At 45.4% G+C, this 21,797-nt stretch overlaps 1 protein-coding gene across 1 annotated transcript; it reads left to right on the forward strand.

Moving 5' to 3' along the window:
* The first annotated feature begins 82 nt into the window (after nucleotides 1–82).
* On the forward strand, nucleotides 83–21,504 carry LOC118936604. The gene is made up of 13 exons (XM_036964328.1): nucleotides 83–254; nucleotides 9,300–9,517; nucleotides 9,897–10,040; nucleotides 10,319–10,433; nucleotides 13,279–13,480; nucleotides 15,098–15,239; nucleotides 15,495–15,650; nucleotides 15,732–15,787; nucleotides 15,914–16,089; nucleotides 16,217–16,617; nucleotides 17,832–17,928; nucleotides 18,197–18,413; nucleotides 21,096–21,504. Exons 1-13 carry the CDS (start codon nucleotides 120–122, stop codon nucleotides 21,248–21,250), a joined length of 2,214 nt encoding a protein of 737 aa, XP_036820223.1. The 5' UTR covers nucleotides 83–119; the 3' UTR covers nucleotides 21,251–21,504.
* Nucleotides 21,505–21,797: the final 293 nt, after the last annotated feature.

Raw genomic sequence — 21,797 nt, forward strand, 5'->3', positions numbered from 1 at the left:
GTTATTCCAGTCATTGAATTACTCCACGCCTCCACCATATAAAGGAATAGGAACGAGGAACTTGAAGGAGATGATTAGACAGACAGACAGACAGACAGATAGGCTAAGAGAAAGACATAATGGACCTTGGTATGCTGCTCCTGCTGGTACTCAGCAGTGCCGTCTGCCACAGCGCGGATTCAACGTATTATGGTGGGACTGTGCGCTGTACAATACCGGGATACATGCCCCCAGACTCGAAATGGACAGGGGAGGTAGGTTCCTATGAGTGCGTAACTTGATTTGCAATAAATAGTCAATACATAGTCTACAAAGTACATGCCAAGCCTGCCAGTGCCTTTAATACTATAATACTCATAACCAGTGGTGGAAAAAGTACCCAATTGTCGTACTTAAGTAAAAGTAAACATAGAAAACGACTCAAGTGAAGTAATCCAGTAAAATACTACTTGAGTAAAAGTTCTAAAAGTATTTGGTTTTAAATATACTGAAGTATCAAAGGTACAAGTAAATGATATGTATCATTTCAAATTCCTTTTTAAACCAGACAGCACAATTTTTTTTTTTACTTATGAATAGCCAGAGGCACACTCCAACAGTCAGACATCATTTACAAACGAAGCATTTGCGTCTAGGGAGTCCGTCTGATCAGAGGCAGTAGTGATGACCGCTTGTTCCCGATCTGACCATTTTCCTGTCCTGCTAAAGCATTCGAAATGAGTGCTAAAGCATTCGAAATGAATTTTTTTTACAGGGGAAATGGGAAAAAATGTATTGTGTCATTTTGGAGTCACTTTTATTGAAATAAGAATATAACATGTTTCTAAACACATTGTGGATGCTACTATGATTACGGATAATCCTGAATGAATCACGATATTTGTGCATCTTTCTCACTCAAGCTGACTGTCTGCACTTTAACCAAAACATTGTTTTTGCTTAGTTACTTTACACCACTGCTCATAACCAATTTCACAAGGTACATCTACCATTTCTGGCAGTGAAAGAAACACACAATTTCTGTCTTGCTTCTATGTTTGGGAATAAAACTGTTGAAATGATGTAGCTTAATTTATCACTTTTGGGGAAGATTTTTTTTAATATTTTTTTTATGTGGAAATGAAAATGAACGTCAGGAGATCATGTGATCATACAGGTTTAACATGCACATCCAAGAAATACACTGATCTATAAACGAGCTCTGATTCTGAAAGACACAGGTGGTGTTCATCCATGCCTTTTCTTTAGCAACTGTTAAAGAAAACTTTATCTTTATTGATCGATAGAGTATCAGGTAAAATAATAAAGGAAGAAAGATATAGGAGGAGGAAGAGAGAAAGGAAGATAGAAGGGGGAGGAAGAGAGAAAGGAAGAGAGAAGGGGGAGGAAGAAAGAAAGGAAGATAGAAGGGGGAGGAAGAGAGAAAGGAAGAGAGAAGGGGGAGGAAGAGAGAAAGGAAGAGAGAAGGGGGAGGAAGAGAGAAAGGAAGAGAGAAGGGGGAGGAAGAAAGAAAGAAAGGAAGATAGAAGGGGGAGGAAGAGGAAGAGAGAAAGGAAGATAGAAGGGGGAGGAAGAGGAAGAGAGAAAGGAAGAGAGAAGGGGGAGGAAGAAAGAAAGGAAGATAGAAGGGGGAGGAAGAGAGAAAGAAAGATATAGCAGGAGGAAGAGAGAAAGGAAGATAGAGGGAGGGAGAGAAAGGAAGATGGAGACGGGAGGAAAAGGGGGGGAGAGAAAGGAAGATGGAGGGGGAGATAGAGAGAAAGGAAGATGGAGGGGAAGATGAAGAGAGAAAGGAAGATGGAGGGGGAGATAGAGAGAAAGGAAGATGGAGGGGAAGATGAAGAGAGAAAGGAGATAAAGCTAGGGTTGATAACAGTACACTGTAAATCCAGATGTGCTGTCATTACTCAAAACTTGTGAGGAAACTCATTGCACTTAATATATCTGAGCAGTGGTGTAAAGTACTTAAGTAAACAATACTTTAAAGGACTACTTAAGTATTTTGTGAAGTATCTGTACTTTACTTTACTATTTATATTTTTGTCAACTTTTACTTTTGCTTCACTACATTCCGAAATAAAATTTTGACAGGAGAATTGTCCAATTCACACACTTGTCAAAAGAACATCTCTGGTCATCCCTTTTCCCTCTGATCTGGCGGACTCACTAAACACAACTGCTTCATTTGTTAATGATGTCGGAGTGTTGTAGTGTGCCCCTGGCTATACATACATTTAAAAACGAAAATGGAATTGTGTCATCTGGTTTGATTAATATAAGGAATTTGAAATGATTTATACTTTTACTTTTGATACTTAAGTACATTTTAGCAATTCCATTTACTTAAGTATTTTTAAAACCAAATACTTGTAGATTTTTACTCAAGTATTATTTTACTGGGTGACTTTCATTTTCCTATTAAGGTATCTTTACTTTTACTCAAGTATGACAATTTAGTACTTTTTCCACCGCTGTATTTCAGTACAGTTACTTAAAGTGATATTGTCACTGTGACAATAGATTTGAGTTGTATCAACTTGAACATTTAGAGTAATGCCCCCACTAAGCCACGCCTCCAATATAATTTACAGATTGAAATGTAGAGTTACCACCCACGACTGTACTTGTTAGTGACAGAGACATGGTTGTTGAATTTGTTCATTTTCAGTCCTGTGGCCTTCACCAAGTGAGTTCCTAGGTGAATGTTATCATTATAATAAAACTCATTATGACAATACATTACATATCTCATAAAGCCTTATTATGAATCCTGGCTTTACTTTAATACATTGGCATGAAACTCATGGTTTACAGGCCACATAAGGCCTGCAAGTAGATTTGCAAAATTCAGTTAACTTTCCCCAAATTCCCAGATTTATTATTTTTAAAAATGGAGTTAATGTGACTTATCATTTAGTTTTGAGTCAGTACTACATAAACATTTAAAGCACTAATGACTTTTCATTGAGTTCAACTTACTAGTAGTATTTGAGTTCAAATGCCTTGGCTTTTACGGTGTAGTTTGTGGTCAATTCCAAGCAATTTCCTGTTAGTAGATTTGCAAATGGAAAATCTTAAGTGCAATTTATAAAAAATGAAAACAACACTCCGAATCAATTCCACATCCAATGAAAGTAAGAAATTGATTTAGCAGCTTTTCTACATAAACTAGGTGATGGAGGAAATTGATTTAGCAGCTTTTCTACATAAACTAGGTGATGGAGGAAAATGATTTAGCAGCTTTTCAACATACACTAGGTGATGGAGGAAATTGATTTAGCAGCTTTTCTACATAAACTAGGTGATGGAGGAAATTGATTTAGCAGTTTCTTTATGTAAACTCTGTGGAAGGATCTTCAAGTTGAGAAATAGCTTGAGTCATGGGACAATATTACAGTACATTTACCATCTAATGCACTCTTGATAACTATTCAACAATATATTATATCAAACATGTATTACTTATTTGTTCTATCTTTGTGCAACCGTTTTTCGTTCTCTTGATGCAACCCTTCTTTCTATCTTGATGAAGCCCTTCTTTCTATCTTGATGTAACCATTCTTTCTATCTTGATGTAACCATTCTTTCTATCTTGATGTAACCATTATTCATTCTGTCTTGATGTAACCATTCTTTCTATCTTGATGCAACCCTTCTTTCTATCTTGATGCAACCATTCTTTCTATCTTGATGCAACCATTATTCATTCTGTCTTGATGCAACCATTCTTTCTATCTTGATGCAACCATTCTTTCTATCTTGATGTAACCATTATTCATTCTGTCTTGATGCAACCATTCTTTCTATCTTGATGTAACCATTATTCATTCTGTCTTTGTTACGGTGCGTGAATGAGGACCCAAAAGCGAATTAACGTAAACAGAGCTTCTTTAATAACAAAACAAAACGTAGGCTCAGATGGACCGGCAGGTTCCGACAGGACAGGACAAGGTTGCAGCAAACATGACGATAGTCTGGTTCAGGCATGAACAACACAAACAAGAATCCGACAAAGACAGGAACAGGAACAGAGAGAGATATAGAGACCTAATCAGAGGGAAAAAGGGAACAGGTGGGAAAAGGGGTGACGAGGTAGTTAGGAGGAGACAAGGCACAGCTGGGGGAAAGAGGGGGAGAAAAGGTAACCTAACAACGACCAGCAGAGGGAGACAGGGTGAAGGGAAAGGACAGAAACAAGACACAACATGACAGTACATGACAGTACCCCCCCCACTCACCGAGCGCCTCCTGGCGCACTTGAGGAGGAAACCTGGCGGCAACGGAGGAAATCATCGATCAGCGCACGGTCCAGCACGTCCCGAGAGGGAACCCAACTCCTCTCCTCAGGACCGTACCCCTCCCAATCTACTAGGTACTGATGACCACGGCCCCGAGGACGCATGTCCAAAATCCTACGGACCCTGTAGATGGGTGCGCCCTCGACAAGGATGGGGGGGGGGGAGGGGGGAAGACGAGCGGGGGCGCGAAGAACGGGCTTGACACAGGAGACATGGAAGACCGGGTGGACGCGACGAAGATATCGCGGAAGAAGAAGTCGAACTGCGACAGGATTAATGATCCGAGAAATACGGAACGGACCAATGAACCGCGGGGTCAACTTGCGAGAAGTGGTCTTAAGGGGAAGGTTCTGAGTGGAGAGCCAAACTCTCTGACCGCGACAATATCTAGGACTCTTAGTTCTACGCTTATTAGCAGCCCTCACAGTCTGCGCCCTATAACGGCAAAGTGCAGACCTGACCCTCTTCCAGGTGCGCTCGCAACGTTGGACAAAAGCCTGAGCGGAGGGGACGCTGGACTCGGCGAACTGAGATGAGAACAGCGGAGGCTGGTACCCGAGGCTACTCTGAAAAGGAGATAGCCCGGTCGCAGACGAAGGAAGCGAGTTGTGGGCGTATTCTGCCCAGGGGAGCTGTTCTGACCAAGACGCAGGGTTGCGAAAAGAAAGACTGCGTAAGATGCGACCAATAGTCTGATTGGCCCGTTCTGCTTGACCGTTAGACTGGGGGTGAAAGCCGGAAGAGAGACTGACGGAAGCCCCAATCAAACGGCAAAACTCCCTCCAAAATTGAGACGTGAATTGCGGACCTCTGTCCGAAACGACGTCTGACGGAAGGCCATGAATTCTGAAAACATTCTCGATGATGATTTGTGCCGTCTCTTTAGCAGAAGGAAGCTTAGCAAGGGGAATAAAATGATCCGCCTTAGAGAACCTGTCGACAACCGTAAGAATAACAGTCTTTCCCGCTGACGAAGGCAGTCCGGTGACAAAATCTAAGGCGATGTGAGACCACGGTCGAGAGGGAATGGGAAGCGGCCTGAGACGGCCGGCAGGAGGAGAGTTACCGGACTTAGTCTGCGCGCAGACCGAACAAGCAGCCACGAAGCGACGCGTGTCATGCTCCCGGGTGGGCCACCAAAAGCGCTGGCGAATGGAAGCAAGCGTACCCCGAACGCCAGGGTGGCCGGCTAACTTGGCAGAGTGAGCCCACTGAAGAACGGCCAGACGAGTAGGAACGGGAACGAAAAGAAGGTTCCTGGGACAAGCGCGCGGCGACGGAGTTTGAGTGAGCGCTTGCTTTACCTGCCTCTCAATTCCCCAGACAGTCAACCCGACAACACGCCCCTCAGGGAGAATCCCCTCGGGGTCAGTGGAGGCTACTGAAGAACTGAAGAGACGAGATAAAGCATCAGGCTTGGTGTTCTTAGAGCCCGGACGATAAGAAATCACGAACTCGAAACGAGCGAAAAACAGCGCCCAGCGCGCCTGACGCGCATTAAGTCGTTTGGCAGAACGGATGTACTCAAGGTTCCTATGGTCAGTCCAAACGACAAAAGGAACGGTCGCCCCCTCCAACCACTGTCGCCATTCGCCTAGGGCTAAGCGGATGGCGAGCAGTTCGCGGTTTCCCACATCATAGTTACGTTCCGACGGCGACAGGCGATGAGAAAAATACGCGCAAGGGTGGACCTTGTCGTCAGAGAAGGAGCGCTGAGAAAGAATGGCTCCCACGCCCACCTCTGATGCGTCAACCTCGACAATGAACTGTCTAGAGACGTCAGGTGTAACAAGGATAGGTGCGGATGTAAAACGATTCTTGAGGAGATCAAAAGCTCCCTGGGCGGAAACGGACCACTTAAAGCACGTCTTGACAGAAGTAAGGGCTGTGAGAGGGGCTGCCACCTGACCGAAATTACGGATGAAACGACGATAGAAGTTCGCGAAGCCGAGAAAGCGCTGCAACTCGACGCGTGACTTAGGGACGGGCCAATCAATGACAGCTTGGACCTTAGCGGGATCCATCTTAATGCTTTCAGCGGAAATAACAGAACCGAGAAATGTGACGGAGGAGGCATGAAAAGAGCACTTCTCAGCCTTCACAAAAAGACAATTCTCTAAAAGGCGCTGGAGGACACGTCGAACGTGCTGAACATGAATCTGGAGTGACGGTGAAAAAAATCAGGATATCGTCAAGGTAAACGAAAACAAAGATGTTCAGCATGTCTCTCAGGACATCATTGACTAATGCCTGAAAGACAGCTGGAGCGTTAGCGAGGCCGAAAGGAAGAACCCGGTATTCAAAGTGCCCTAACGGAGTGTTAAACGCCGTCTTCCACTCGTCCCCCTCCCTGATGCGCACGAGATGGTAAGCGTTACGAAGGTCCAACTTAGTGAAAAACCTGGCTCCCTGCAGGATCTCGAAGGCTGAAGACATAAGAGGAAGCGGATAACGATTCTTCACTGTTATGTCATTCAGCCCTCGATAATCTATGCAGGGGCGCAGGGACCCGTCCTTCTTCTTAACAAAAAAAAACCCCGCTCCGGCGGGAGAGGAGGAGGGGACTATGGAACCGGCGGCAAGAGCTACAGACAAATAATCTTCGAGAGCCTTACGTTCGGGAGCCGACAGAGAGTATAGTCTACCCCGGGGGGGAGTGGTTCCCGGAAGGAGATCAATACTACAATCATACGACCGGTGTGGAGGAAGAGAGGTGGCCCTGGATCGACTGAACACCGTGCGCAGATCGTGATATTCCTCCGGCACCCCTGTCAAATCACCAGGCTCCTCCTGTGAAGAAGAGACAGAGGAAACAGGAGGGATAGCAGACATTAAACATTTCACATGACAAGAGACGTTCCAGGAGAGGATAGAATTACTAGACCAATTAATGGAAGGATTATGACAAACTAGCCAGGGATGGCCCAAAACAACAGGTGTAAAAGGTGAATGAAAAATTAAAAAAGAAATGGTTTCGCTATGATTACCAGAAACAGTGAGGGTTAAAGGTAGCGTCTCACGCTGAATCCTGGGGAGAGGACTACCATCCAGGGCGAACAAGGCCGTGGACTCCCTTAACTGTCTGAGAGGAATGTCATGTTCCCGAGCCCAGGTCTCGTCCATAAAACAGCCCTCCGCCCCAGAGTCTATTAAGGCACTGCAGGAAGCTGACGACCCGGTCCAGCGTAGATGGACCGACAAGGTAGTGCAGGATCTTGAAGGAGAGACAGGAGTAGTAGCGCTCACCAGTAGCCCTCCGCTTACTGATGAGCTCTGGCTTTTACTGGACATGAAGTGACAAAATGACCAGCAGAACCGCAATAGAGACAGAGGCGGTTGGTGATTCTCCGTTCCCTCTCCTTAGTCGAGATGCGGATACCTCCCAGCTGCATAGGCTCAGCACCCGAGCCGGCAGAGGAAGATGGTAGTGATGCGGAGAGGGGGGCAACGGAGAACGCGAGCTCCTTTCCACGAGCTCGGTGACGAAGATCAACCCGTCGCTCAATGCGAATAGCGAGTTCAATCAAGGAATCCACGCTGGAAGGAACCTCCCGGGAGAGAATCTCATCCTTTACCTCTGCGCGGAGACCCTCCAGAAAACGAGCGAGCAAAGCCGGCTCGTTCCAGCCACTGGAGGCAGCAAGAGTGCGAAACTCAATAGGGTAGTCTGTTATGGATCGATTACCCTGACATAGGGAAGACAGGGCCCTGGAAGCCTCCTCCCCAAAAACAGATCGATCAAAAACCCGTATCATCTCCTCCTTAAAGTCCTGATACTGGTTAGTACACTCAGCCCTTGCCTCCCAGATTGCCGTGCCCCACTCACGAGCCCGTCCAATAAGGAGAGATATGACGTAGGCGACACGAGCAGTGCTCCTGGAGTAAGTGTTGGGCTGGAGAGAAAACACAATATCACACTGGGTGAGGAACGAGCGGCATTCAGTGGGCTCCCCAGAGTAACACGGCGGGTTATTGATTCTGGGCTCCGGAGATTCGAAAGCCCTGGAAGTGGCCGGTGGATCGAGGCGGAGATGGTGAACCTGTTCTGTGAGGTTGGAGACTTGGGTGGCCAGGGTCTCAACGGCATGTCGAGCAGCAGACAATTCCTGCTTGTGTCTGCCTAGCATCGCTCCCTGGATCTCGACGGCTGAGTGGAGAGGATCCGAAGTCGCTGGGTCCATTCTTGGTCGGATTCTTCTGTTACGGTGCGTGAATGAGGACCCAAAAGCGAATTAACGTAAACAGAGCTTCTTTAATAACAAAACAAAACGTAGGCTCAGATGGACCGGCAGGTTCCGACAGGACAGGACAAGGTTGCAGCAAACATGACGATAGTCTGGTTCAGGCATGAACAACACAAACAAGAATCCGACAAAGACAGGAACAGGAACAGAGAGAGATATAGAGACCTAATCAGAGGGAAAAAGGGAACAGGTGGGAAAAGGGGTGACGAGGTAGTTAGGAGGAGACAAGGCACAGCTGGGGGAAAGAGGGGGAGAAAAGGTAACCTAACAACGACCAGCAGAGGGAGACAGGGTGAAGGGAAAGGACAGAAACAAGACACAACATGACAGTACATGACAGTCTTGATGCAACCCTTCTTTCTATCTTGATGCAACCCTTCTTTCTATCTTGATGTAACCATTATTCATTCTGTCTTGATGCAACCATTCTTTCTATCTTGATGTAACCATTATTCCTTCTGTCTTGATGCAACCATTCTTTCTATCTTGATGTAACCATTATTCATTCTGTCTTGATGCAACCATTATTTATATCTTGATGCAACCATTTCTAAACATTCTTAATGCAACCCGACCTATCTCCCCTAGCAGTGCCCTATATTTAAAAAGCTTCTCAGAGTGGTAGAGCTGATCTAGGATCAGGGTCCCTGTCCGTATACTCTTATTCATTATGATCTAAAAGGCAAAACTGATCCTGTATCAGCACTCCTACTCTGAGGCTGTCTGTGAGTATGGGTCCTAACCTGTGTGCTGGCAGGTACAATTCCACTACCGTGAGAATGGCCGGGACAGGTGTGAACAGCAGTTCTCCTGGGAGTGCACCAGCGGCTACTGTAATGGCAGTGCCAACCGCCAAGGACCTGTCGTGCAGACCACCGACAAGGACCAGTCCGGCCAAAACCTCTGGTGCCAGTCGGAGGGACACTTCACTAGAAACTTCACTAGGGACCAGAAAACCCAATCCTACACCCTGAGGTAAACTTGGATTTTCTGGGTGTGGTGGAGGAAGGGGCGGGGGGTTGACGTCAGCCTCTGGGTGTTAGAGACAGGAAGTCATCTGTTGAATGCTGTTTTGACGAGTAATAAGCACATCATCCAGGCATCTTGACCCCCCTCCCCCGACACACACAAACCCTGTATAGTTACTGTTGCTGTGTCTGTTGTGCTCCGATCCCATCAAACAACATTTTGCTCGATTTTAATGTTAGAAAGACATAACATTGCAATCTGAGCACTGTGGAAATAACAGTTATATTGATGATGTGGATGGAATCACTAGAAAATACTGGTATCTGTCAGAATGATGTCATGCTGATCTACCACTTCAATGCACTGATTCAACCTCTCATTGTAGTGACTCAGGTTGCTGTTGGGGCTCCAATGTCAATGGAAAGACCAACTGGACAATACACACCGAGGTGGATTTGGGGTTACGGGTCAGCCCGGGGCCTCCAACCCAAAACACACCTCCTGTCACGGCAACTGTCCCAACCCTGCGGTACGACCACGAGGGAAGCAAACTGAATGTACCAAAAAAAGAGTTTCTGCCAAATAACCACACACTAAACTTAGTGGCATATTTCAACCTGAGCCTTTTAGAACCCATAGAGGCCGTCTCAGTCATCTACAGCAGCATTCTAGAATTCTATTGTGGTCTAAAGGGTTAAACAATACATTCTGTTTTATTCTACATAACACTACAGTCAGCTGTTATCTGGGATTATTATCTACTAATGAAAGTGTTTTTTTGGTTTCTCTCTGTGATGTCATGAGTAGAGTTCCTCAGAACTGCTTTTCCACTCTTCCTCTCTTGGCCTATGACCCGGATGGAGATGACGTGAGGTGCCACTTCCCTGTGAACGTCGCACACCCCAACATTACACTTGACAGGGTAATAAAATTAACAATATCCCTCCCTGCAGATTGATGTAGATGAAATCAGGCCCGTTTATTAACGGTTTAGTGCGTGGGGTATTATTAAGATAGCTAAAATCAGATTGGTTGAAGAATTGTTCCGACTTCGAAGGCACGTGAACAATCCCTGCGGAGGTACTGCAGAGGGTTCCCCCTCTCAATGTTTTTATGAATATCGCTAGCAACAACAGAATAAACACATTTATTTTTACATACCCACAGTAGAAAAGAGGATAATAACTTATTTCTAACGATGTCAACTTTATTTCTCAACTCTGAATATTGAGCAAATTACACTCCTGGTATCCAATTACACTCACTGGAGTATCTGATTTAGGATTTTAAAAAGCACATGCGAATAGGGGTGGCTTTATGTGCTCGTGGGAAATGGGAAACTGGGAAGTGGGAAGTCGTAAGTCCGACATGAATGTGTTCACATGCCTTTGAAGTTAGATCGATTCTTTAACAAATACGATTTTAGCTAGCTTGATAAGCTAACGTTGCTAATAATAAAATTAGCTTGCTTAACATTGACGATATGGTCAAACTAGCGACATTATCCTCATTGATAATGTTGTAATTGTCAAAAAAGGATTTGTTGTAATTTTTTGGTTGAAAAGCTGAAATGTCAGTGGTGAAACGTCGCTACATGGAAACAACAAGCTTCCCACTTGTAACTCCGACTTAGAAGGTCTTTCCCACTTGTAACTCCGACTTAGAAGGCCGTTCCCACTTGTAACTCCGACTTAGAAGGCCGTTCCCACTTGTAACTCCGACTTAGAAGGTCGTTCCCACTTGTAACTCCGACTTAGAAGGTCGTTCCCACTTGTAACTCCGACTTAGAAGGTCGTTCCCACTGGTAACTCCGACTTAGAAGGTCGTTCCCACTTGTAACTCCGACTTAGAAGGTCGTTCCCACTGGTAACTCCGACTTAGAAGGTCGTTCCCACTTCCGATAACTCTGATAGCATGTGAATGCGGCATAGGCTACCAGTGCCGCTGGCTGCTGGTAAGCTTTCTTGACTTGGACATAATGCTTTGCCAACACATGGCTGGCCTTTGTTTAACCAGATAAACAGTTGCTCTTAGCAAAAATGTGTTTGTAATTACCTTTCTAGCTAATAGGATATGTTTAGGCTTACACTTCCTCTTCCAATTATAATGTGGGGAGATCAAAATAATGAAAATTATCTACGAAATACTTTCAATTTAAAATGTTGATTACTTCTCCTTTCCATTATCATTTACCTGATTGTGAAGGAAAAAAACGTTTTTGCTAACTGTATGATGTTGGTCGCCGATTTGCCTGGGACGGGTCCCTGGGTCGCCGGTTTGCCTGGGACGGGTCCCTGGGTTGCCGGTTTGCCTGGGACGGGGTCCCTGGGTCGCCGATTTGCCTGGGACGGGGTCCCTGGGTCGCCGGTTTGCCTGGGACGGGTCCCTGGGTCGCCGGTTTGCCTGGGACGGGTCCCTGGGTCGCCGGTTTGCCTGGGACGGGTCCCTGGGTCGCCGGTTTGCCTGGGACGGGTCCCTGGGTCGCCGGTTTGCCTGGGACGGGTCCCTGGGTCGCCGGTTTGCCTGGGTTGCCAGTTTGCCTGGGACGGGTCCCTGGGTTGCCGGTTTGCCTGGGTTACAGGTTTGCCTGGGACGGGGTCCCTGGGTTGCCGGTTTGCCTGGGTCGCCGGTTTGCCTGGGATGGGGTCCCTGGGTTGCAGGTTTGCCTGGGATGGGGTCCCTGGGACGGGGTCCCTGGGTCGCCGGTTTGCCTGGGACGGGTGCCTGCGTCGCCGGTTTGCCTGGGACGGGTGCCTGAATCGCCGGTTTGCCTGGGACGGGGTCCCTGGGTTGCCGGTTTGCCTGGGTTGTCGGTTTGCCTGGGATGGGGTCCCTGGGTTGCTGGTTTGCCTGGGATGGGGTCCCTGGGTTGCAGGTTTGCCTGGGACGGGTCCCTGGGTTGCCAGTTTGCCTGGGACGGGTCCCTGGGTTGCTGGTTTGCATGGGACGGGTCCCTGGGTTGCCGGTTTGCCTGGGACGGGTCCTTGGGTTGCTGGTTTGCCTGGGATGGGGTCCCTGGGACGGGGTCCTCTGGGTCGCCGGTTTGCCTGGGATGGGGTCCCTGGGACGGGTCCCTGGGTTGCCGGTTTGCCTGGAACGGGTCCCTGGGTTGCTGGTTTGCCTGGGACGGGTCCCTGGGTTGCTGGTTTGCCTGAGACAGGGTCCCTGGGTCGCCGGTTTGCCTGGGACGGGTCCCTGGGTTGCCGGTTTGCCTGGGACGGGTCCCTGGGTTGCCAGTTTGCCTGGGACGGGTCCCTGGGTTGCCGGTTTGCCTGGGACGGGTCCCTGGGTTGCCGGTTTGCCTGGAACGGGTCCCTGGGTTGCCGGTTTTCCTGGGTTGCCGGTTTGCCTGGGAAGGGTCCCTGGGTTGCCGGTTTGCCTGGGTTGCAGGTTTTCCTAGGACGGGGTCCCTGGGTTGCCGGTTTGCCTGGGTCGTCGGTTTGCCTGGGATGGGGTCCCTGGGTTGCCGGTTTGCCTGGGACTGGTCCCTGGGTTGCTGGTTTGCCTGGGACGGGTCCCTGGGTTGCTGGTTTGCCTTGGACGGGTCCCTGGGTAAGATAATGTTGAAGGTCCCTGGTCTAGTGTGAAAAACCCTTGTTTATTATTATTTATTATAAACATTCAATCCAATTGAGCACAATTAACATCCAACATCCAATGTTCTGGGATCAGCTTTTCCTTTTCAGATCATAATGAATAGGATTCCGTGGACAGGGAGACATTGTTCCTAGATCAGCAGTTAATTCACTATCATCTCATCCATCCAGGTCCAGTGCACTCTGCATGCCACGGGCCGGTTGGCTGTAGGGTTGCATGTATTTGAGGTGCTGCTGCAGGACCACCCCACTGTAGACGTCAACATGACGGGATATAAATCTAATTATACCAGAAAGGCCCTGAACGAGTCCTATGCCAGTAACCCGACTCCGACCCCGTTCAGCCGCGTGCCTTTGCAGTTTGCCGTGGAGAGTAAGTAGCAAGTCTCACAGTTGAATGCTTCCTTTTGGCATAGTGGAACCAACCAATCAATTTAATTAAATGTGATTTGTCTAGAGTCTTGTCTAGTCGTATAATATGTATCAGATCAGTGACGCATAGTCATTTGTCAAAAAATAAAACAGAATTTGAGTTGCATTTTGGTAAAAGTGGTGTAGGTTTCAAAATTGAACTCGTAGTTTGTTTATGCAAATGATGTTATGTTCACCTGGTGGAATGACAGTAAAGATGATGGTGCGTTCCAAAATGGCAACCTGCATGGTTTTAATCTCCCTAATTACATTACTAATTACCTTTATTTACTGAGAGCAGCACAAAATGGCAACCTGCATGGTTTTAATCTCCCTAATTACATTACTAATTACCTTTATTTACTGAGAGCAGCACAAAATGGCAACCTGAATGGTTTTAATCTCCCTAATTACATGACTAATTACCTTTATTTACTGAGAGCAGCACAAAATGCTATCAATCTAGCTAAAAACAAACACCCTACTGCGCCTGATAAAATAATCAGACAACAATTTAGTCCGAAGCATTGTCAGTCATTGTTTACAGACATGTATGTCGCTGTGGATCCTCTAAAGGGGTAATCTGGGATTCCAACAATGGCAAAGCAGACACCGTGCCACTTTTTTTGGTAAACAGCTGAGGGATGGGTCTGGAGAAATGCAACCACTCTCAAATCTATCCATAGCCCTGTCTATACAAGGACTGACTATCCATGAGATTAAAATGATAGCTATGGATACAAGGACTGACTATCCATGAGATCAAAATGATAGCTATGGATGCAAGGACTGACTATCCATGAGATCAAAATGATAGCTATGGATACAAGGACTGACCATCCATGAGATCAAAATGATAGCTATGGATACAAGGACTGACTATCCATCAGATCAAAATGATAGCTATGGATACAAGGACTGACTATCCATGAGATCAAAATGATAGCTATGGATACAAGGACTGACTATCCATCAGATCAAAATGATAGCTATGGATACAAGGACTGACTATCCATCAGATCAAAATGATAGCTTTAACCATGCTATAAAACTATACAAACATTAGATTAAATAAAACAAGCTTGTATTTTAGCTAGTGATTTATTAAGACAGTTGAACTAAGCTCCTGAGGCATTTCTATAAGTTATAGTCTTGAAGAATCAATGTCTATATATCATTAATTTAATAGTATAATAATGGATGTAGCAATCCCAGAATGCCCCTTTATTAACACACCCACTAGATGTCTAAAACCTGTCCTTTCTGTGGTTTTAGTCCAGCCAACTCTGTCCAACTGTCTCCCTGGCTACATAGAGAATGCCAAGAGTGTGCAAAGCTGCCATCAAGGCAAAGGGTGGCTACTTTGAAGAATCTTAAATATAAAATATATTTAGATTTGTTTGACACTTTTTTTGGTTACTACATGATTCCATATGTGTCATTTCATAGTTTTGATGTCTTCACTATTATTCTACAATTTAGAAAATAGTAAAAATAAATAAATAACCCTTGAATGAGTAGGTGTGTCTAAATGTTTGACTGGCACTGTATCTAAAACCTGTCCTTTCTGTGGTTTTAGTCCAGCCAGCTCTATCCAACTGTCTCCCTGGCTACATACGACCACAGTTCTTGACTCCAACACCTTCACATGGGGATGTCCATCATGCCGCTGTGGGTCACCTGTACCAACTCGAAGCCCGAGTAAAAACCGCCCATGCCAAGTAAGAGTATCTCTCTCACCTACATCACCTTATTGTCCAAAACTCCATCGACTTCCCCCGTTGTTTTACCTCTGGACTGACTGACTGCAGAGACCACAACACTTAGCAATGCTCGTTTTTTTAACCAGCTTGAAAACAGCACATGAAAACTGAAAATGAATGAGATGAATAGAGTTTGATATAACCAAAATACTCCTTGGTATCCTCGCACTTGTCCAGGGGTTGTAACTTCTCTGTCTTTCTGCTTCCTCAAAGGACATTTGACTTCCAGGTCAGCGGCCCTTCCAACATGACCAAGAAGATCAGGGATGAGGGCTTTGGTGTCACGAGGCTCTTCCTGGGCTGGATCCCGCAGGAAAGACACCTGAGACAAAACATTCCCATCTGTTTCACTGCCGAGACAAACGAGAGGTACGTTGAAGGGACATTTACAGTAATTGTTGTTGTTGTTGTTCTGTGGTCATTGTTGTTCTCATTTGTTCTTCATTTCAGCCAGTCAGAGATGAGATGTGTGGTTGTGGTGGTGGCCAAAGCCCTCGCACTTACAGGTAAGTTGATTTTCACCCCCTTCAATCATTGCACTGTTGCTAGATAGACTTCCATGTATGTTATAGTGTAAGATCCAATCCTAACGTGATGACACACACATAACACGTCATTTCCTCTGTGTACAGGTGAGGCGAATGTTTCGTGCACAGAGAATAGGATCAGCATCGCCGTGAGCAAGGCCTATCTGCCTGGGGTGGACATGAAGTGGCTGCGGCTAGCCGACTCATCCTGCTCCCTAACCTCCAACCAAACACACATCATGGGCACCATGTCACTCAAAACCTGTGGCACAAAGATGGAGGTATGAGAAATATTTGAACACACACACACACACACACACATACTTGGAGGTGTGCCATCTCTTTCTCCTTTCTTGTGTTTTGTTTCTTATCTTCCTAAATCTGGTTTCTCTCTCCGCTTCTATCTAGGATGCAGGTGACTTCATGGTGTTGAAAAACGAAATAAACTCCTTCGACGCGGTCAACGCGACCATCACACGACGTAACCGGATCCACATCGGCTTCTCCTGCCGGTATCCCAAGACCTTCAGCATTTCCAACTATTACCAGATCCACAGCTCCAACTACATGTTCACAGAGTCCAACTTTGGTAGCTTCGGCTACACCTTTGAGGTCTTCAAGGACAGTAAGTTCACCCAGAAGGTGGATCCCAGTGCTTACCCAGTGAAGGTGAAGCTAATGGACAGGCTGTACATGGGCATCCAGGCCCAGTCCGATCTGCCCAAGGTACAGCTGTTGGTGGAGTCTTGCAAAGCCACTCCGGATGACAGCGCCAGCAGCAGTCTCTTCTATGACCTCATCAAAGACGGGTGAGGAAAGGGTCCCACAGAAGGACTGTGGGCTTGAAGCTGTGAAAGTGGAATTGCAGGAATCTGCCGTCGGGCTGTATTTCTGACATGTTGAACCTTTATTTAGGCAGGGTGGAGTCCCGGTGAGACCAAGGTCTCCTTTACAAGGGAGCCCTGCATGACCAACAATTACACACTCAAGGCAGCATAGGAAACACACAACATTTTTCCTTGTTTACCACCCCTGTTGCATTATGTGGCCTGAAATGCAAATCTTATTTTGTTTACCTGCAAGAGTAAAGAATGTGTGACAACAGGTAACAATCAACATAATGTTGTATTCCTAAATGGTAAACAAGTAACAGTCAACATAATGTTGTGATCCTAAATGGTAAACAACAGGTAACAGTCAACATAATGTCACCTTCCTAAATGGTAAACAACAAGTAACAGTCAACATAATGTTGTATTCCTAAATGGTAAACAACAGGTAACAGTCAACATAATGTTGTATTCCTAAATGGTAAACAACAGGTAACAGTCAACATAATGTTGTATTCCTAAATGGTAAACAACAGTCAACATAATGTTGTATTCCTAAATGTTAAACAACAGGTAACAGTCAACATAATGTTGTATTCCTAAATGGTAAACAACAGGTAACAGTCAACATAATGTTGTATTCCTAAATGGTAAACAACAGGTAACAGTCAACATAATGTTGTATTCCTAAATGGTAAACAACAGGTAACAGTCAACATAATGTTGTATTCCTAAATGGTAAACAACAGGTAACAGTCAACATAATGTTGTATTCCTAAATGGTAAACAACAGTCAACATAATGTTGTATTCCTAAATGGTAAACAACAGTCAACATAATGTTGTATTCCTAAATGGTAAACAACAGGTAACAGTCAACATAATGTTGTATTCCTAAATGGTAAACAACAGGTAACAATCAACATAATGTTGTATTCCTAAATGGTAAACAACAGGTAACAGTCAACATAATGTCACATTCCAAAATGGTAAACAATGTTGTTTTCCCTAATTATTTTTTTTGTTTTCCACAGTTGCTATTTCTCTACCAGTCTTTATTGACTAAGAGAAGCACATAATGCTATTGGCAAGCTTCAAGTGGGACTGAGAGATTACACAAACGGAATCATGAATGAATTTGTCTCCGTCCTGTCTCAGTAAAAATGTACTTTCTTTCTTTCTTTCATAATGAAGGTGTCTAAAGGACGAGACGGTCAAGGTTTATCCCGGGAACCGAACCCAATTCTACTTTGAGGTCCAGGCCTTCAAATTCACTGGGAGCTACGACCAGGTAAAACCCAACATCAAAATGACTTCACATTCTTTCTTTCTTTGTTCTATTTACTGACTTTATTAGAGCATCATCATGTTGCGTCAATGTGGAATTTACCTGACGACATCAAGACGCACAGGTTTGGTCCTATTCGGACACAGATTTCAACCTAAATGTTTATTTCACAAATATCAATCCAACTGGTTGATTGTGGATGTTGATCCAGTATTAGGAACATATTCTTGGATGATCACCTCCCCTTTCACATCCCGTGACCCTCCTCCAGGTGTTCCTCACCTGTACCGTCATCCTGTGTGAGGTAGGAAACCCCAACTCTAGGTGTGACCAGGGCTGCCTGAACAAAGCCTCGCGGAGGCGCAGGCGAGATCTCCCCAACGGAGAGACAGACAGGCACTACATTACCCAGGGTCCTTTCCGTGTGGTCAGAGAGACCCAGCCCAGTGCAGACCAGAAGACAGGTGCAGGTGAAAAGACCGGTGCAGGTAATTACCCCACTCTTAGGGATGGATCGAAATTTACAGAATTGGTACCTGCAGGAAAAGGGGGAGGGTTATGCTTTTTCTATTTCAGTCAAGGGGAAGGTTTTTGAGGTCTAGTCCAGGGGAGGGTCATGTAATTGATGACATGTAAATATTTCTCAGTGTTTTTGAATTAGTTTCTTATTAGGCTATATATCGATGTGTGCCCGATGCCACCCCTCATCTCTGATTCTCCACTGGACACGCAATATCAAGTGAGCCTATAGGCTGTTTAGAGTGGTCTCAATCAAATGATCCATAGCCTTTAGGCTACGAAGTGCATGCTGGGAGAAGCACAGAGTAAAGTTATATTTCTAAGATCGCTGATGGTAGTGTGTAAATCAAACTAGGCTGCATTACACACTGCAATGGATATTCCAACCCTGAGCCCCGGCCTGCTCTGTTCTTGTTGACCATCCCTTCCCCCCAAAAAAACGGTGTTCTGCCTAACCAATGGCTGTGCTCTGTAGGCCCATCCTAACCAATGGCTGTGCTCTGTAGGCCCATCCTAACCAATGGCTGTGCTCTGTAGGCCCATCCTAACCAATGGCTGTGCTCTGTAGGCCTATCCTAACCAATGGCTGTGCTCTGTAGGCCCATCCTAACCAATGGCTGTGCTCTGTAGGCCCATCCTAACCAATGGCTGTGGTCTGTAGGCCTATCCTAACCAATGGCTGTGCTCTGTAGGCCCATCCTAACCAATGGCTGTGCTCTGTAGGCCCATCCTAACCAATGGCTGTGCTCTGTAGGCCCATCCTAACCAATGGCTGTGCTCTGTAGGCCCATCCTAACCAATGGCTGTGCTCTGTAGGCCCATCCTAACCAATGGCTGTGCTCTGTAGGCCCATCCTAACCAATGGCTGTGCTCTGTAGGCCTGTGGTGGCAGTTCAGGAAGAGAGTCAAAGGCATCCTCTGAAATGTTTTGTTTGATTAGGCCTAGTCCAATGCACCAACTTGCGGTCAGACTAGCCTATAGCCTATGTTCTGTTCTGTTCAGCTTGAGAAGGAGATTCTGCCCTTGTCCAGTCGTGAAATCCATAGATTAGGGAGGAAATTAATGTATTTAAATTTACTGATTTACTGTAACTCGGTAAAATAACTGAAATAGTTGAAAATACACTATATATTCAAAAGTATGTGGACACCCCTTCAAATGAGTGGATTTGGCTATTTCAGCCACACCGTTGCTGACAGGTGTATACAATTGAGCACACAGCCATGCAATCTCCATAGACAAACATTGGCAGTAGAAGGGCCTCACTGAAGAGGCACCGTCATAGGACGCCAAGTCAGTCCGTCAAGTTACTGCATTGCTAAAGGTCAACTATAGGTGCTGTTATTGTGAAGTGGAAACACCTAGGAGCAACAACGGCTCAGCCGGGAAGTGGAAGGCCAAACAAGCTCACAGAACGTACCAGCGAGTGCTGAAGTGCGTAAAAATTGTCTCTCCTCAGTTGCAACACTCACAACCGAGATCCAAACTGCCTCTGGAAGCAACGTCAGCATAATAACTGTTTTTTGGGAGCTTCATGAAATGGGTTTCCCATGGCTGAGCATCCACACACAAGCCTAAGATCACCATGTGCAATACCAAGTGTCGGCTGGAGTGGTGTAAAGCTCGCCGCCATTGGAACAGTGGAAACGCGTTCTCTGGAGTGATGAATTACGCTTCACCATCTGGCAGTCCGACGGTTGAATCTAAGTTTGGCGAATGCCAGAAGAGCGCTACCTGCCTGAATGCGTGGGGCCAACTGTAAAGTTTGGTGTAAGATAAATAATGGTCTGGGGCTGTTTTTCATGGTTTGGCCCCTTAGTTCCAGTGAAGGGAAATCTTAACGCTACAGCATACAATGACATTCTAGACGATTCTGTGCTTCCAACTTTGTGGCAAAGGTTTGGGGAAGGCCCTTTCCTGTTTCAGCATGACAATGCCCCCCGTGCACAAAGTGAGGTCCATACAGAAATGATTTGTCAAGATTGGTGTTGAAAAACTTGACTGGCCTGCACAGAGCCCTGACCTCAACCTCATCGAACACCTTTGGATGAATTGGAATGCCGAATGCGAGCCAGGCCTAATCGCCCAACACCAGTGCCCCGACCTCACTAATGCTCTTGTGGCTGAATGGAAGCAAGTCCCCGCAGCAATGTTTCAACATCTAGTGGAAAGCCTTCCTAGAAGAGTGGAGGCAGTTATAGCTGCAAATGGGGGACCAACTCCATATTAATGCCCATGATTTTGGAATGAGATGTTCGACGAGCAGGTGTCCACATACTTTTGCCCTCGTAGTGTATCTTTTGCTGAAGGGAGGGCCATCCATTTTCATTTCAGAGTGGTCTGATTTTCTCCATGTAACCGCTATTATAAATAACGTTCACCCTCTTAGTAAAGGATTCATTCTGATCAGGATTAGACCAGAAAAACACCAGTATGTCCCAGACAATTATGTTGAAGCATTTAGGATTAGGTTATAGGGTTAACCAGACCTAAAACATAACCCTGAACCCTGAACATGCTGACTGGATGGACTGTGTCCCAATACTTTTTCATGACTGCTTTTCCTTGCCTGCTTTTTCCTAAATGAACAAATATAAACTCCCATTACTCTGATGACATTATTTGGTTGTTTTTGCTGTTCCTGTTGTAGATGTGGAAGCTACATATTTTCTCAGATCGGACATGGGAACCATAGTCTTCGCCGGGCTGTTCATCATGACCGTGATTCTGCTGACAGTGGTCGTGGTCTATTTTTTGAAGAAGAGCAGAGCTGAAGAACACGAGGCTCTCATTGCATATGATTAAAGAAATGTAACTGGGTTTGTGCCTGACCAGGGTCACTTCTGGTTTACCAAAAGTAAAGCACACCTTTCTTTTAGTTGTACTTTCAACAACAAATGAACACTAGTTTACATACTGAATACGGTAACATTAACTACACATATTAACACTAGTTTACATACTGAATACGGTAACATTACTACACATATTAACACTAGTTTACATACTGAATACGGTAACATTACTACACATATGAACACTAGTTTACATACTGAATACGGTAACATTAACTACACATATGAACACTAGTTTACATACTGAATACGGTAAAATTAACTACACATATTAACATTAGTTTACATACTGAATACGGTAACATTACTACACATATGAACACTAGTTTACATACTGAATACGGTAACATTACTACACATATGAACACTAGTTTACATACTGAATACGGTAAAATTAACTACACATATTAACATTAGTTTACATACTGAATACGGTAACATTAACTACACAAATTAACACTAGTTTACATACTGAATACGGTAACATTACTACACAT

The sequence above is a fragment of the Oncorhynchus mykiss genome, chromosome 26 (assembly GCF_013265735.2).
Source record: "Oncorhynchus mykiss isolate Arlee chromosome 26, USDA_OmykA_1.1, whole genome shotgun sequence".
Lineage (NCBI taxonomy): Eukaryota > Metazoa > Chordata > Actinopteri > Salmoniformes > Salmonidae > Oncorhynchus > Oncorhynchus mykiss.

What these genes read in the sequence shown, in the direction of transcription:
- LOC118936604 (XM_036964328.1), top strand. Translation starts at nt 120, where the DNA reads ATGGACCTTGGTATGCTGCTCCTGCTGGTACTCAGCAGTGCCGTCTGC. An exon ending in CCAACATTACACTTGACAGG is followed by an intron (nt 10,434 to 13,278) that starts GTAATAAAATTA and finishes TCATCCATCCAG; the next exon opens with GTCCAGTGCACTCTGCATGC. An exon ending in TTTGCAGTTTGCCGTGGAGA is followed by an intron (nt 13,481 to 15,097) that starts GTAAGTAGCAAG and finishes CTGTGGTTTTAG; the next exon opens with TCCAGCCAGCTCTATCCAAC.